Here is an 18005-nt window from a genome sequence, read left to right on the forward strand (position 1 = left end):
TCTATAATTGGAGGCAGGGACAACCTCAAATTCTGTGCTTGTGGGTGGATAATTTTATAAGATATAGACATAGGTTTTTTGTGGTCTCTGTGTATGTGTATACACTGTGTATGTACTGATGTATGCATGTAAGACTCACAGATCTGCTGGCTGAGTTCTATCAGTTCCATCTCTGTCGGCATGTATCCCATAGTCCTCATGCACTCGCCCAGGTCCTTACAGCTGATGAAACCATCCTTGTCCTTGTCAAACTCCCTGAATGCCTCACGAAGCTCTGCAGGGAAGACGTGTGAGAAAAAGAGTGAGATGAATATAGAGATATTAGATATTATATTTTGGGGGCTTTTATTGATAGTGACATCTTAAGAGCAACAGGAAGGGGGGGGTTGACGCACAAAGGGCCACAGGGTGAAGTCAAATCTATGGCCGCATGGAGCATGGGGCTCCAGCTCCACCAGGTGAACTACCAGGGCGCCCAGAGATATTGCGGTTCTAAGTGTATTTAGGTCTTAAATAACACCCTGTATGTAGAATGTTTATGTTATTATCACAGCTTTCAAATTAATCTACTGGTAAAGCAAAATGAGACAAAATTGGTCTAGTCTGTATCGCTTTGAGCTTGTTCCTTTTAGTGGCCCTAAATCACATCCATGAATGTGTGTGCAGGCGGGGGGTATGCAATGGTGAAGTTGGCAATTAAAGAATTTAAGCCTATAAAATGATAAAGCTTGCTGGTCGTAAGACCGTCACTGTCATATGCACATTTGTACCTGGGATGCCCAATACAGCTGAGAACTTCTGATTTGGGTACGACTCCTGCATACATCACCTTTTATAAAGGGTTTATAGGTTGTAACTAATTTCTTTAGTTTCATATATTTTCTATAAAAGGGCTGCACCAAAATCCATTTCTTATCAACACTTTTTTAGACTTTGAATTAAGTCCAACTTGATTTAGAAAAGGTTTAAAAAGGAAAACTCCACTGATTTTAAACATCAAAGTCTGCTTACAGGTCTTTGGGAGGGCTTTTGCATATAAAAAACTGTTGTGAGAGTGCTGCACGAAATTTGATGAATTGTGATGAGTCACTTGAGTCAATGTTGGTTGGGTCTGAAGACTACAAGTTTAAAAAATGAAACAAAGTCTGGGGGTGAGGCATTGTAAAACCTGTATCCCGCTCCTCATCTCTGGTTGAGGCTGGAGCCCGAGGCTGCATTAGGTAATGTAGGCACCAGGTTAAGAGAATAAAGCGTTTATCTATATTTTTAAAGGTGTTCTTCTTGAGCCTGACAATGTTATAAGAGTGTAATGCTAAATCAGGAGTATTCTTTTTACTGCATTATAACGATAAACACCTGCCACCTGCCCTGGCTATGAATGGCTTATAACAATGGGAAACTATTTATTAACTTTTACATAACCATTATAATTTATTATGCCTTTTATAACAGTTGCCTTATTTGAAAGTGGTACCCTGACTTAATATGCCAAATAAAAGTGTTTAAGTGATTTCTTTAAAAAAAAAAAATAATTGTGATTTCACCAAATTTATTGAATTTCTACATAAAAAAATCACAAATTTCAGTGACATTTACTCCATAGTGAAATCATTCCAGTGAATGTGGAGAGTGAAGACCAGACCTGAGGAATGTTAAACGGTGCTTAAATTTAGAAGAATATTCTTTTCCTTTGAATAATAATCCTTCACTTTGATCTTCCGCGGTTCAAATAAGAAGAAACATTTCTGCTGGTCCACATTCAACGAGAAGGCAAACTCAGGGAAGTCTTTGTAAATTTTGCTCTATTCAGTAAAGCACAATTTTTCACAGTCAAACAACAGGTTTAAGGTTTGAGGTTTGAAAGGAACGTGGTTCAGGGGAATAACTGAGGGAGCGAGAGATGGAGGGAGGATTTGGATTAAGATTTTTATATCTCTGTACCTTCCATTTCCTCTGGTCGTAGATCTCTGTCCTGTGGTGGTGCGGATATAAGAAATGACAGACACAGAGAAATGGACAGGCGGTCAGGTTACACACATACTTTCAATATCATTCTGTGTATCAAAACAGGCAGGAAACATTTTAACGCCTCAGCTGGTTCCTTCAATTCTGTGAAGCATTTTTGTTCCATGTTCAACTGCCTCAGCAGAAATTCTGTTACAGGATTATTTGATTTTTGATCTGTCTGACCCTAATAACCTTTTTAGTTGATCTGCTACACAATTTTGTGTCCAATCTCATTCTGGTGGAGAAGCTTTGAGCCTGCTGTGCATATGCTCCTTAACAAGCATTTGAAATGTATTATAAAAAACCCTTGCAGATGCAAAGTGACAAATCAAACACACTCCCCCTGGCCTCTCGCTTCCTTTCCAAACACACACACACACACATAAATAAGGCACACATATCTGTATGCACACACACATGCAACAAAGCTGATGAAATGGTTTGTATGTTGATAATATTCAGAGAAATATAATATTATTATTTTTTTTTTTATTACAAAAGGGAGTTAATGTCTAGAATTTATTATAACTTAGTTCAAACAGTAACACTTTTAGCTACAGCATCACAAAAATGTACAGTTACGGTTTATGTTGAATTGGTAAAGCCAAAAGGTGATGCCAGGATACGTCTGTTCACAACGTGTTCTGCTAGGCTATGACATCAGTAGCAGGAATAATACAGGCCTGGATTAGAGAATGCAGGAGAGAAAACAGTGGTAGGGAGATTACAGCTGTAAATTGTATTCCAAATCACGAAGGCTTATTGGTTTTTCATTTCCCTATCTGCTTCTGATTTTTCCATCTGCATCTGCATCTGCATCTGCATCTGTACTGCGGTTCGGCCGGCACTTGATTAACAAACATTAACACACCTGCACAGGCTAAACCTACAGCAAACACAAACACAATAACTGCTGGTTGTCTTTTTTGCTGAGATCTGTGACTGTCAGGTTGAGCCAAGTTCATGCACAGAGGCAGGGAAGCAAATGTTTTCCCATTTTGGTAGGTTTTCTGCCTTCTCTCCTAAACTGCTAAGTATCACTAATACTACTTCCACTGATTGCTTTAAAAAACTTCTAAAACCCCAGCAACCCAGTATCAACAAAAGTTTTTGAAGGAAGAACATGTTGGCACCACTATTTGCTTTCAAATGCAAACTAGAACATATGTATAATGTGATGCTTAAGGGGTATTTATCACATGTCTTCATTTTAGTTAGTCATTTTCGAGAAAAAAAGGGAATTATGGGGGATTATGAACTAGTAAAGGCTATCAATCACACCCTATCCATTGCATAGACTAATCTGTGTTGAGGAATCCCATCTCTTTCCTCAATCTAAGAATATAAGTAAGATCAGGAAGCTGTCCGACAGGTTCAGGACTGTGCTGCTCAGAAAGGCTCCTGCTGGGCTACTTGATTGATGTAAGAAAGCCCAACACTGCTAACTTAACAAGAACAAGAGTCTGAGCGGCTTTGTGAGGATGTACTATACAGTACGCACAGCTTTGACCTAAATGCTAGTGTCAGCATACCAATATTGCTCACAATGACAATGTTAACATGCTGATTTGATTAAATTGGAACATTATACATGCTACTTAGCTGGTGTAGCCCTAATGTTTACTATTTTCATCATCTTAGTTTATTGTGTTTTATCACAAAATGTAAAATTGGCAAAATGATTAGCAAAGAGTGGCCTATTAACAGATAAACATTAGCTTTCTTTTGCATTAGTGTTTCTGGTAACTTGAAACATAAGACCAATATTCATTCTCCTCTAAGCTCAGTGTTTGGTGTCCACTGACTCCTGAGAAAAATGCTCAGGATTACCAGCTAGTTGGTAACTGCATTTGTCTGACAAAGTAGCCAACAGTGCATTCAGACATATAAAAACAAAGAGACAGAATGTCTTTTGCTATTAGACATGTTTGAACTGAGCATTTTATTTATGTATATATCGAGATCTGACTGGGCAATAAGGCAATTGTTTTCTGCTGCATGTTGGTTCTCGGTGCCAAAAAAGCAGCCAGTTTTGTTGTTAGTGTCAATTTTAAAATTGGAATTAAGTCATTTTTTGGCAACTTGGGGCAGTGTAAAGTGGAGCTGTGTTTTCTGGCCACAATATTCTATCTCCTTTTAGCTCTCTTTTAACTCCTGAGAAAAATATCTGGTTCTAAATGCTGCACTATGTTCACCAGCAAGGGGCTAACTGTGTCGGTATGCAGTTTTACTGTGCAAGTAGTGTACAATGGGTTTATCAAATAGGTAATAGAAAACAGCTGCTGCAGCTATCACGCTGATGAGAGTGGGAATGGTGAATGAAAATAGTGAAGTTGCTGGCCGGAAAACTAAAACAACGAGATAAAAGATGCTGATTCTTCATGTTCATCATCATCATCACCACCATCAGTCACTACTATTAGTGTAGTTGTTGCTACTGTTGCTGCTGTGCACCTTTGTCTCTGTCCTTCTGTCGTTACCTCTGTTCTCTCTCTCTCTCTCTCTCTCTCACCCCAACTGGCCACCCACCTAGAGCCGGGGTCTGTCCGAGGTTTCTGCCTCTTAAAAGGAAGTTTTTCCTTGCCGCCATTGCCAAGAGCTTGCTCATGGTGGGAATTGTTGGGTCTCTGTAAATAATGTTATAAGGAGTTCAGTCTAGACCTGCTTTATTTGAAAAGTGTCCTGAGATAACTTCTGTTATGAATTGGTGCTCTACAAATAAAATTTTATTGAATTGAATTGAATTGAATTGAATTGAAGCGCTCACAGATCGGCAGAGTCAGGTTATAATTCCCTGTAGATTCATCCCTTCAATCGACCATTTTCACATTACACAATTGTTTATGCAAAATAATTGATTATAGCAGCTTCAAGATAGTCCTTTTGAAACAGAGTTGGTAACGCTGTCTCCGGTGTGTCCCATTGCATTGCCTTGAAACTATCACAACATTGAAACATTGTGATAGACATTCATTCAGTTGGACATTAACAATCCTAGGCTGTAGACAAGAATAGTGCTCTTCATGGCCCACGTTTACAAGACTGCCTTCAACTTTTTTCACTGGGATTTCATCTGTCAATTCTTTAAAAACACAGCGTGGTCAACAAAAAAATCACGTAATGGTATATAGAGTCTAAATAACAATAAATCACAGATGTGGTCAGTCAGTTTTGTTACATTTCTCCTCTAGACTCAGCCCAAGGTCTTCCAGTACCTTAGGAACCTAAAGCTCAGTAAAGCCTGTGATCAGTGACTATATAGCGTCCTAATGACTCTTTTCAATTAGCACTGCTACTTCCACTGTCAGGAAATTACTCCGGTATTGATCTCTGCTACATACCCTGTTTCTACATTAGACATTCATCTGAAATAAAAGGCAAGCATGATATCTCCAGCACTGTTAGAAAGTGAATTTATGATCTAAAGTACAGTCTAGACAAATTGGGAGTCCGGTTACTATGTTATTATTTTACAATCTGACATATTTTTTTTTCTTTTTTACAGCTTGCAACTCCTATAGGGCATGCAGTATGTGTGAGATATCCTTTCTTTCTTTCTTTCTTTCTTTCTTTCTTTCTTTCTTTCTTTCTTTCTTTCTTTCTTTCTTCCTTCCTTTCTGTCTTTCTTTCTTTCTGAATATTAATATATTTTATTTTTCTTTGCACCAAAACAAATAATATTCAGCAAAAAAGGTCTTTTGATACAATCATATACATTCTTATAATATATGGTGATATGATGGTACATAGACACTCACAGGGTGAAATTCTCATTGGTGGAGATGGGATGGGAGGGCTGAGATGATGTCACACTGAACTGATGGATGGCCTTAACTTCCCTTTCACTTGGACAGTGCTATGAAAATGGATAAAGAGATTTATGGGTGATTTTGGCTATGATTCTGTACTGTGTGTGTGTGTGCGTGAATGTCATACATACAAGCTGGCTCTGTGCGAAGCCCTGTCTGAGGAAGATACAAGCAGGCCCCACTAAGTTGTGCAGCATGTTGCAGTTCTGAACCAGCGCGCACAGGGGCTCATCGAACTCCCGCTCGCTCCCTCCTTCCTCCTCGTCATCCGTGTCCACCTCACCTGCACCACCCAGGCCCCCGAGCATGGTGGCAGATAATGGGGCGCCGCTTCGTTCTACGGACGACTCCCCCTTAGAGGAGGGGAACCAACCGAATTAGGATGAAGTTACGACTTCAGTTCCACTGACTGCAATGAAACTCACTAACTCACATGTACATTCTCGTAGTGTTATGGCTGTCATAAGTGAACATTTAATATATATATATATATAACAATAAATATGGTTTATCAAAACAAAATCCTTTTGGTGGTTGTGTCCATTAGGAAGTTGTTTCTAGCTCTAATGTAGCTTTGAAACTGTCAAATGTCTGACAAGCTTTCACAACTGATTAGGCTTAGATAGACATCCACAGCGTTATCTGACAAATCAGTTCAAGCTCACTTTGATAAATCTATTTCTCTCAGTTGAAGGCAATTAAATGAATCCTTACCTTCTTCCTTTTACTGTTCTTTTTAGAAGCTTTGTTGATGTTTCCCATCACCCTGGCCTCTTCTTCCTCCCCCCGCCCGCCCTTTCCTCCCCCTTATTTGTCCCCACACTTCTCCACTAGTTTCTCTCCCTTATTGCTCAATTGTCACATAAAAGTCCAAAGTCCAGACTAAATCCAGTGCAAATCCACAGTGTAACACCTCTCACACCCAGTGAGGAGCTACTGCTGAAAGCGAATGAGGATTCCTCTCAGTGCATGTGCTACAATCCAAGCTCCTATTGGTCCAGTGAGAGGCAAGGTAGGCATAGGTTCCAGCATTAAATCCTATACTCCTATAGCTTGTTGGAGGCTGTAATGATGAGCTTTGAGATATGTTGTGTGATATTATGGAGCAGCAGGGTGCTAAAGATTGACGGGGTAGGGTGGGAGAGCTGGGTCATATCTGGGCTGAAACAACCTGCTGCTGCCAGACTCTGGCTCTGATTGCATGACTCGACCATTTTCTCCCTCCCTTTTTCATCCCTCTGTGCCTCTCTCTCGCACAAACACACTTTTTTTCTCTATTTATCTGTCACCCCCTCTCGCCATGAGTGATCCTTTGAATTTGGACCAACTTAATCTAATCCATCCCTCCCACCTTCCCCTCTCTGCCTCTCAAACATCATCCTTATATTCTCAAAATGACTAGTCTGGCAGAACTCTGTGTGTTTGTGTGTGTGAGAGAGAGAGAGACAGACAGACAGAAAGGGGGAGGGGATGGTAGAATTATGGATGGAGAATTGGCAGCATGTTTAATCCCTGGAATTTCAGATTAGAGGGAAAGAGTTATTTTGACAGGCCATGGGAGTGGGATCTTGAAGTGGGAGAAGTAGAGGCAAAGTATTAATATTACTCCGGCCTTTTCTAATGACAAAGAAAGGGAGAAACAGTGGGACAGATAGTATAAATGTGTAAAGAGAGGAATGTGTAAGAATGAAGAAAGTACTTATATAAATATTGGAAAGGGGGACATACAACAAATTACAGTGAAAGTGAAAAAAGATTGATTTCTATTGGATAACAAAAAAAGTTCAACCTAAAGGCATTTTTCACTAGCTGTAGAATTTTTGTTTTTAAATCACATTTTATTTAACAACATGTGTTTTAATTATATTTATTTATATTATTTATATTATGTTCTTACATTATGGTCTGTAAATTAATGATTTGCAACTCTGGTGGAGAATACTATTTTATTTTTTTAATTAATTTTGTGAACCATCAAACTTCGGAATATTTTATAAATATCATATTTTATTTAAATCTTTATGACATGTATGACATTCTGATAGATAATAATACATTTGAACTGGTTTGGTTAAATTTATTAGAATATAGAATATTAGAATGAGTCATTGCTTTTAGCTTGTTCATTAGGAAAGGTAGGGAAGTAAGAAAGTATTGTGTAAGTGTGGTACTCATAAAACCACCAGATGGCACCACAGAAGAGGAAATTCAAACCACAATGGTTCTAACATGAGATAAATATAGGTGTCTTTTGGTAGAAATCCTGTCTGAAAAAAGGAACTTTGCATTGTAGGCAAATGTTACTGTACAAGACTTACTTAATTTCATTCCTACTTTTCTTTCTTCTTCCTCTTTCTTTTTCTTTTGATATTACTTCATTGCAACCCCTACTATGAGAAAGGATTATATGGTCATATATACTCTTACAAATAAATTAAAACTGCAGTATATGAGGCTTTGATACGAATGATCTTGTGAACTGTCACTTCCTCTAATACACATTCTGATGCTTAATTTAGTCCAACAACTGTGGGTGTTAATATATATTAAGCCTATTGTTGAGTTTATGTATGTAAACCTACACACACACATCTGCAGTATCTACTATAGATGCCTGTTGTATGGTGCTGGTCATGTGGTGCTGTATGTGCCAGAGATTAAAGCAGTATGTGTAAGGCCTAATCCCATGCAGTCGGAGAACTAACACATTTTTCTATCTCGCTACATTTCCTCACATCTTTCTATAAGACCTCTCACTAGCCCTCCATCTGTTTCCGGAGTTTCACCCCTTTATATTTTTCTCAACATATTACTGATTCTCCATCTTACATACATAGTGCAGCCACCTTTTCAGTGCAGATCTCTCCACACTGCTGCTCTGATTCTGATTCCTTTCTTCTATACCTGGGCCATTACACACTATCAACTAAGCTTGTGAGATCAGAGGAAATAGGACAGAATACACGCTTTTTAATTCATCGTGAGATTTTGCAAGAATCAAGATTTACCCATGAGCAACTTTCTGACACTTTACACTTTCAATGTTCCGCCAGAAGAGCGCAGCAAAGCTCATCTTATCGCTCCAATGAAAAGATGAACTTGCTCAGATGTAATACTTATACACCACCACCAGATGTCAGGAACATCTGAGTGTTTTTAGACTTCACACTTACCAGAAAGAGAGAGGAGAGATACAGCAGGGTGAAGTTGTGACTGTGGAGATTTTGAAAAACCTGATTTCGAGCCCCAATGGTGCAATCACTGAATCTCTATCAGCTCCACAGACATGATGCTCAACCTGACCCTGCAGTCTGACCTTTCTATGGACTTGGGGGAATTAAAAAAAAAATTCCAGTGAGAATCTATTAAGCAGAGAGGACAGAGAGTGATGAGATAACTTGTGACAAAGGATTTGCATCCACAGTGTCTCAGTTATATAATAGTATGTGCCTTAGCCCACTGATCCAGCTGGACACCCACCAGATTAGCAAATGGAAGCCTCAGTCCTGGGCTTTTTTCCTGCATTGTTTCCCATCATATATTTCACAAACGTGCACAGAATGTTTCAGCTTCATGTCATCGTGCTTCCTTTAACTGCAACAATGGCTTAGGGTGGAATTAAGTGGAGATATCTTGCACAGATAGGGTCACACATTAAAAAGTAGACACATGTACATGTAGGAAAGCACATGCACATAGGAAGGAAAAGCTAAATAGGTTTTTGTCTGGCTCAGTAGAAAAAAAAGAAGCACTGACACCCGGCCTCAATCAACAGCCCGGTGTGAACACACAGCTTTACAATCATAAAACCCAAAACAGAGCAATTGGGTGAGAATTCATGCTCTATCCCTCGACAACAGCAAGCACACCAGATGCCTGAAAGACAAGGACAGAAGGTAGGCCAACAGAAACTCCAATGACGGGGCAGTAAACAACATGATGGATGAATTCCAAAAGGCTGGATTTTGCATGCCATGCTATGCTAACAGCTTTGGAGTAGGTCAGGTCAAACATTTGTCTGAGACAGGGTGTTTCCATGTGAATTTGGATGCTTATACATGGTTGACATACAAACACAAAGTTATCGCAAATGCAGTTTATCAGTTCAAATGAGGCAAACAGGGTGACCTGTAAATTTAAACTATGCAGATACTCAACTTCAGCCATACCATAGATAATATCATCAGACTGTTACAACATCTCCCTCATGGTTGGTTCCATAATCCCAGTGTATTAAAAACGGGTAATAACTTTGTGCTTCGTACAGAAGCCTGTTTGACATCAGAACTTGAACACAAATGTAAGGGATGGGCTTATCCCATCATTCAGCCTTTGTCTGTATACTCTGTGCCGTCCATACATTGAAGAACGCCTTCTGACCTTTAATGTGTGCTGATTACTCTGGCAAATGAATTTGTACGTTCCATCTGATAAGACATCTGCAAGATGAGCTGCAAGGAGGAGGATCAAGCGGAGGTGAATTGAGCTGAACCCAGCTGAGTTATGATTGGTCTGAGTTGCTACTCTAACGTAGCCCAGAGCTACGAGGCTAAAATCACCTGTCAGAGCCGAACATTTATAAAACAGCACTGTATAGACAGATACTGAATGTAACAAAAACACAAAAATTAAAATATAATTGATTAATCAGTCCTGGAGGCAAGGCCCACAAGATGTCACAATGCTAAAATCCTTTTTTAAACCGCACTAATCAATTTTATTCTATCAATATAGTTAATGTTATAAGGGTCAGTTGTAGTGACTAGAGATGCGAATAAACTGTTATCTGTTCAACCAACTAAATTATCCGTACTTGGAAATGGTGGGGCTTAAACCGGATGTTGGTTGTGCTGAAACATGAAATGGGCAAGACTAACTGTAGGTTTTTAATTTAACCCTGCATTCATGTGGTGGAATAATTGGAAAAATTTGCTCTCGACTGGGAAAACTGAAGGGGAACAAACAACTTTGAAAGTTAGCAAAACATTTTAGGACACAAGTTGCCATCATATTACGATTTGATTTGTAATATGGTAAGTTCTTCTTAAAAGTCCGGTCCATCCATTGACAGATAGAAGCTGTTTCTGATTCAACATCAGAATTGCTTAGTTCAAAATAAAATCAGTTCTATTTCAGAGATCGATACAGTATTTAACATCAATTCAACAGCCTTTCTGTGCATGTGTGTCCTTTTGAGAGTGAGATCAGCTCCAACAAAGAACGATGAAAACCATACATAAAATATTAAACCTATTTAATTATATATTGAGTAATAGCTAGTGAAACCATTATCAGACCTGAACTCTGGACTACCTATCACGACAGCAGTAGTTCATATAAGGAAAAAGTGCTGGTACAGTCAGTGGAGGATTTCAATTTAACATGATTTTACAGACTGCAACCACATATGGCTGTCTGGATTGTCCCACATTCCCTGCTCTCATTCTCTCCCACTGACCCAAGGAGGATAATGCCTTTTGCACCTGTCCAGATTTTGTTGATATATTTTTATTCAACCTAAAAGTTAGATTGGAGTTTTCTCTGAGGTCCTGCAGGTCCTATGGATTAGAGATTGGAAAAATAGGATAAACGGATACAAAGTCATGGAAAGCTTGGAACTGCGTGTTCTTTTTCTTGATCCATGAGTAGAGGACACAACTGCTGCTGTGAAGGGTTGCCCAGTAGAAATTGTCCATCAACTAACCCGCTTTTAAATCTGTCTGCTAAAGCTGCTCTTGTTTGTTTTAATTGCTTTGTATGTACAGTAAAAAGTCTATAACTTCATATGTTTTCGGACAAAGGCTGGAATGAAGGCTGCTTTTAACCTGCTAAAAATGAAATTATGTGAGTAAGTTCCATGTTTTTTTGTGGATGAGATAAAAAAATCTGTTTATCTATCTATCTAGTGGACAACAATGCATTTTGTGCCAAAATATAAATTCTGTGGAGGAATTTTATAATATAAACATTTACACTACCTCATCCCTGTGTAGGACTGGCAAATTGACCAATTGGCAAATGCTGGTTGGCAAAAATATCTTATTTTGTAAAAGAAATCAGAGAATAAATGCAACAGGAATCACTTATAAAGGCACAAAAAGACCACCACAGATTTTTTGGATGTTAATGGTCTGTATTAAAAGGGATTCGTCATAAGATGGACTGATTTTATATAAAACTCTTTTGCAGAAAATGTGACAATTAACTATTTATGTGACATGCCAGTGCCTGAGCCTTTAAAATAATAAATCAAATCTAATCACATCCCATAATGTACCGTCATGGCTTTATTATATGGCATGTTTCTATTCAGTTTGTGCTAATAATTTTGTGTAACATGTGCATGTGCAAGGAGAAAACTAGAAAATTATAGCCTACTGTACAGACATGTACAGTTGCTGACATGTACAGACATGTACAACTACAGTAGAAAAATGCAGGGTCAGTGGAGTGCAATGCTGCGTTGCACAATCAAATACGTGCAACTGCACATTCCTTTCTAATGTTAATATCTAATGTCTAATGGAGTATTTACATTGCTTCACTTGCTTATCTAAGAAATTAATAAATATTTGAATAATCTGTGATAAGAGTTCAATGGTTTTATAATACTTTCCCTGAGTATTATAAACTGGCATGCTGTGTTTTGCCTACAAACTCATGGATTTGTCACTCAAACTGGACTTCTTGGATTGCATTTCATTGTCTTGGCGGTAGCTTAGAAAATACGCCCCCACCAACGCTTTTGTCTTGTTTTAAAGCAGACTAATGATGTCGTCCTGCTGATAAGTCAGATCAGAAAACACTTTTATCTGTCGTTCCAGAGGGAATGGACAAGCAATGTATTTTATTGTTTAATTCCAGGTACTTGTATATATATACTCTTTATATGCTTGTCAAGCTTCTTTAAATAAATTCAACAGCATATGCTGGATTATGTGGTACTGAGAGCTGCAAAGGACGCATCTGTTCATCTCCCAAATTTGGACAAAAAGGTATAAGTAAACCCATATCTCATTTGGAGGAACCTTTGAAAAGGGAAAGATGTTGACCAGTTTTGATATACTGACATATCTTCAGTCTATACAACTACTGTGCATTAGTTGATCGTTCACAGAATGACTGCCAGAAGTTATACAACTTTACACACACACACACACACACACAAGAAAGAGGAGGAATCATAGATGGAAAAGTAGAGAAAATAGGACAAAGTAGTTTATGTCATGGAAAATATATGTGAAGATACTGAGTTAACAGTAACAGCATGTTCATTTCATACAGGCATCAATTTTCGTTCAACAACCACACTAGTCCAATACAGTCAAATATGATTGGTTGCGATAATTTATTGTCATCATGTTAAACTATCTTATAATGCAGATGTTTAATTTGCCCACTCAGTAAATAACCTGCTCCTGTGAATAAGCTGATTTATGAGCCATGTTCCGCATTTAATAGTAAGAAATTAAGCAGAGTAATTAAAGTTGGATTAGCACACAGGTCACTGTGAGTCTTAACTTTAAATCTCTCACGGATTCTGACTGAACCATTCATTTACTGTCTGATGTGCTGTATCTGTCAAAGAAATTTATCAGAGTTCATAGAAATGCACCCTGTGCCTCGAGTGTACTCCCTGTAGTTTGAGTGATGTCGTATAAGTGATTGAACTGACTGTCTTGTCCTCTCATTCGTTTAAGCTCTAATCTCCCTTTACGCCGCAATCAATCTCTTCTCTCTTTCCTTATGACTCCCCAGCACTCATCCCGGCCCTCCCTCCATCCCTTCAGATTCTCATCATTCACTCCATCTGTTGCTCAGGGTATGGATGACTCATCTGAACAATGAGAACAAGAGGGTGAAAAAAGAACAGAACACAAGAAACACAGCAGGAACGCGATCCCTTTCTTCTCAGTGGAACCTTCATCAATGTGATTGTAAACAAATGGCCAACAGTGAAACCCATTCGCTAAGTCATGAAAGTCATGCTTTCTGTTCTCACACAGTTTACAATGATAATGATGTCAGATATACCACTCAAATTTCTCAACAATGGATTCTTGATTTATGAAAGCAGGGTTCTCATGTCTAGCTGACGACTGTTGATTTTTGCTGAGAGAATTTATCAGCTAGATAATTAAGGTAAAGCCAGCTGCATAAGCTGGTTGAAAACATTCTTCTCAGACTTTTTATTTAAAGGTCCAGTGTGTAACATTTATGGATCTATTGGCAGAAATGGAATATAATACTCATAGGTATGTTTTTATTATGTGTATAATCACCTGACAACAAGAATCAATATCTTTTTGTTACCTTAGAAAGAGCCGTTTTAATTTACAGGTCGCCTTCCATGGAGTCCGCCATGCTGAGCCTCCATGTTTTCGGAATTTTGTGAAGAGAAAAGGCTTTTAGCACCCAGTGAGGAAATACTACACAGTAAGTGGGCGAGTCATGAACAGGGTTGTTTTTTAATGTAACCTGTGGGCTAACCCTACATCCTAATGTAGTTACCTAATGATATGTTGTTGGGCTCAGAAATAGCACTCAGTTACTGCAAGCCAGTTATGTTGATATGCTAATGATTACAGCTTTTGTCAGAAGAGATAAACATGAATTCATTTCTTACACTTTTGCTTTTGTGTTATTGGAAAGGCTAAAAAAAGTCACCATGCTCAGGCTCGGACTGGCAATCTGGCAATTCTGGATATTGCCAGACGGGCTGGACCACCTAGTGGGCTGCAAGGCCACCACCCGGGTTACACAGTCCCAAAAATGTCAACAGGCTGCCTATACTGTAAGGCTGATGCAGGAAGTGGTACAGACTGTCCTCACCTCCCACTCCCCCTTCAAGTGGATCTGTTCATCCATGTTATGTCAGGGGTTAAAGAGGAAATAACCAAAGGAAATCAATACAAAGAGTGGAGCACGAATCAAAAACAAAAATGAAAATTAATAAAGGACTGAAAAAGTAAAATGTGTTAATATCTGTTTTAACCATAAATATAGCAACTATAACTTGTTCTGTAAATTGTTCTTCTACTATAATTCTAGAACTAGAACTTCAGTCTCAATTTAAAAACCCACAACACTCCTTCCCTTCAGGCTGTTGTGCAAGCAAAGCTGAACAAGGTGATTCTATCTGAATACATTAATTTGTACATTTAACACACCTATGTGTTTGTTCTCCTGTACACACAAGCACCAGGTGGTCAGCATTAAAGAACTTATTATGCATTCTAATGCTGATTCACATAAGATGCTGCAAACACAGTACAGAAAGTCATCGGTGCCCAAGCTGGTGATCTTCCAATTATAATTATTGACATTTCATCAAAACTCATAGTTTCTGAAGCTAAACATTTCAAACTCAGATCTGTTTCACATTCTGTCAGATTTGCATTTTTGAGTGCACTAAAATGTTCCCATAAAATATGCTTTCATGTCCTATAGGAGGTCATAGGTGAGAGCGTGAAATCAGTCTGAGAGGCAGAGACTCTGATGATCTACTCAGAGAGTGACTTTTCTTTCTGCATGTATCACTGTGACCACTCTGTTTTCTGACATTTTTGCTACTTCTCTTTCTGACACACTGTCTTTCACTGTTTTATTCAGCTTGTGTCTACATGTTTATGGTCTAGTCAGTGGTCTGTCTCTATCAGGTGATTGTACTTTGTCAGTCCATGAGAAATCTAATTGTGTCTTCATCTTGTTGCTCTTAAAGTAATCTTGACTGGAAATGAAAACAAGAAATCCTTCATTTGTGTCCCTCTAGATCACACTAGGGTCAAATTAACAATTGTCAGAACATAATGGTTAATTTCCCTGCACTCCTCATTGCTGCTTGCTTGTAATATCTGTATAATACTGTGCTATAAATAATTCTGGATTAACCGGTTAAGAGCATAAATATTCTTATTTATAAAAAGCTTACAAAATTAAAGAAAACTATGCTATTTCATTAAATTTCGTATTAATTTAATCGTAGATTCTCATATTCTGCGATACCATACGCTAATTTCATGCAAAGATGCAGAAAAGGTTAAATAAGATGAAGTCCTTAAATTTCTCCCCTGGTTTGTATTTATCTTTTATATTTTAACCCAAAAATGTAAGGGAGACCTGTGGAGTTTTCTCGTAAAGAAATGCAGAAGGAAATTGTGTGTAGGTGTGTATTCTTACATAACAAACATGTTTATTGCATTTCTTTCCTCGTAAAAAATTTGCAAAGCTTCTGTGTTTAATATTATGAAACCTGCAGTGTTAACATCCACATCGACTAGGTTGGAGTTTTGCAGGACTTTGTATAGTGTCACCTGCATGCTTGCATGCCTGCGTGCATCTGCGTGTGTGCCTACGAGATGCAAATAAAACAGGGACCCACTCATCAAAACATTGCACCATATCACTTGTAGTGGACGCAAACTACAAGGTACCTTTACATAAAGCTTACATAAAGAGTCCTTTTCACAGGCAAAACACAGGTTCGCAATCTTTATCTGCTCATTGCTATTTAAACTCACAGTAGCAGTGAGTCGCTCTCTTTTTCTCTTCCTTGACTCAGGCTGTTCGTTTATTCATTAATTAATTGAAGAGCAGTTTGTCTAGCTGGGTTTGTTAGATATATATATTTTTCAGACAGCATCCAGAAGGAAAATGTCATTTCCAAAATAGTGTAAGTGTGTCAGTCAGACATCTCATTTTTAGAAGTGCACTCAGACAGAGACACTGGGGGTAGATGTAATGCCCATGGCAGTATCCTACCTGTCCGAAGACTGAGTCGACAATGGGTCGCAGCTTTCTCCTGCATCCCTCCTGCAGCCAGAGGTCTTCGGGGTCTCCCACAGGGGAAGACAGACTCAAGGTCTTGGCCTTAGGCTTTGGAGGCCTCTTTATACTAGCTGAACTCCATCGCCTCAGGGACTCAATCTTCTTCTTGATGGATCCCTGGAGGACCAACAAAGAGGTTGAAGTAGGTATTTTGGTCCAAATACAACATACAGAAAACTGAATGAACAGCCACAGAAAGAGGACCGAATGAGAGATGCAGCAGATTATGAATGAATAAATGAATGAACTATATTTAACACATGCTTCAAGATTAAACACACCCAAATTCCTAGAAAGAAAGGAATCAGGAAAAAGGTTGACATACACCTACTTTAGGTGTTATTGCATTCACACAGATAACATTTAGAATAACCTTTTTAATGTTCCTACTCAGAAAAACGATGGAACTGATAGAAATTCTCAGTTTTACTTTCTTACACACAGTATTGCTCTAAAAAGGTATTATGTTTGAATAAATAAAAAATAACAAATATTTCAGTTTGAAAGTTGTAAACAATTCAACAGTGAGTCCATGCCAGCCAGGCCTCTGGGTCACCACAGTATATCACGCTGGGCTTGTCAGGATTTAGGACCATGCAAACTCATATTTTGGCATGTACATCCACTGACCTTCTTCATTAACTTCCCCTCTGGCACTTCCACGGATGATACGCTTTTCGTGTCGGTCATCTTTGCAGCCCAGCTTGCATGCACAGAGACGTCCTCGTTCTCTCTGTCTCTCCTCCTGTCACGCTCTTGTCCACTCCTCCTCTTTATCTGTCTCTAGAGCATCTGACACTGGTTGATAATCTGAGGCACATCTCCTATGTTGTTGCTCCTCCTTCTCTCATCCCTCTCTCTCCCTCTTTCATCCCTCCGCCTGTATCTACATCCATCACTCACTTTTTCATCTGCCTGCTTCTATCCACCTCTACCCTGGGTGACTTGGCCTCTATCAAAAAAGAAAACCTTTTTTATTGATTGAAAAAATAAAAAATAAAAAATCTTTTGACAGTTGAACACACATCTTGTCTTATTTGAGTTGGGTATAATTTTCTGTCCATGTATGTGACATCTCCAATAATCCGTTATTTATTTCCTCATGTCTCTCTGATCTCCTCTGTTGCTGCGGTGCTGATGTAGGCTTGTCCTCAATCCTCTGCACTTTACAGTGCTTCCCATTGTTATATTTACCATATGGGCCTGTGCAGTGCATGTGTAAGCACACACAATACACTTCCTACACATACCATACCATACCACACATATCATGGCCAATGGTATTTCATACCATGGACGTCATTCTGAAAGGTTTCTGATTTAGTGTAAAATTGCATTACTCTGACTAAAATAGGTGGGGCA

At 38.7% G+C, this 18005-nt stretch overlaps 1 protein-coding gene across 3 annotated transcripts in view; it reads right to left on the reverse strand.

The window, feature by feature from the left end:
* Nucleotides 1–17520, reverse strand: part of cabp2a (calcium binding protein 2a) — a 19426-nt gene extending 1906 nt beyond the window's left edge. Inside the window, exons 1-5 of one of the 3 annotated variants that reach the window (XM_051385447.1) lie at nt 17274–17520; nt 16578–16760; nt 5948–6169; nt 1942–1972; nt 140–274 (exon numbers count right to left, since the gene is read on the reverse strand). In XM_051385447.1, coding sequence (XP_051241407.1) covers nt 140–274; nt 1942–1972; nt 5948–6169; nt 16578–16760; nt 17274–17333 — 631 coding nt within the window. In that variant the 5' untranslated portion in view covers nt 17334–17520. Of the gene's footprint in view, nt 1–139; nt 275–1941; nt 1973–5947; nt 6170–6530; nt 6599–16577; nt 16761–17273 lie in introns of those variants that run through there. The other 2 variants (XM_051385449.1, XM_051385448.1) reach the window with 2 other exon arrangements.
* Nucleotides 17521–18005: the final 485 nt, after the last annotated feature.

This window comes from Dicentrarchus labrax, unplaced genomic scaffold (genome assembly GCF_905237075.1).
Source record: "Dicentrarchus labrax unplaced genomic scaffold, dlabrax2021, whole genome shotgun sequence".
Taxonomy (NCBI): domain Eukaryota; kingdom Metazoa; phylum Chordata; class Actinopteri; family Moronidae; genus Dicentrarchus; species Dicentrarchus labrax.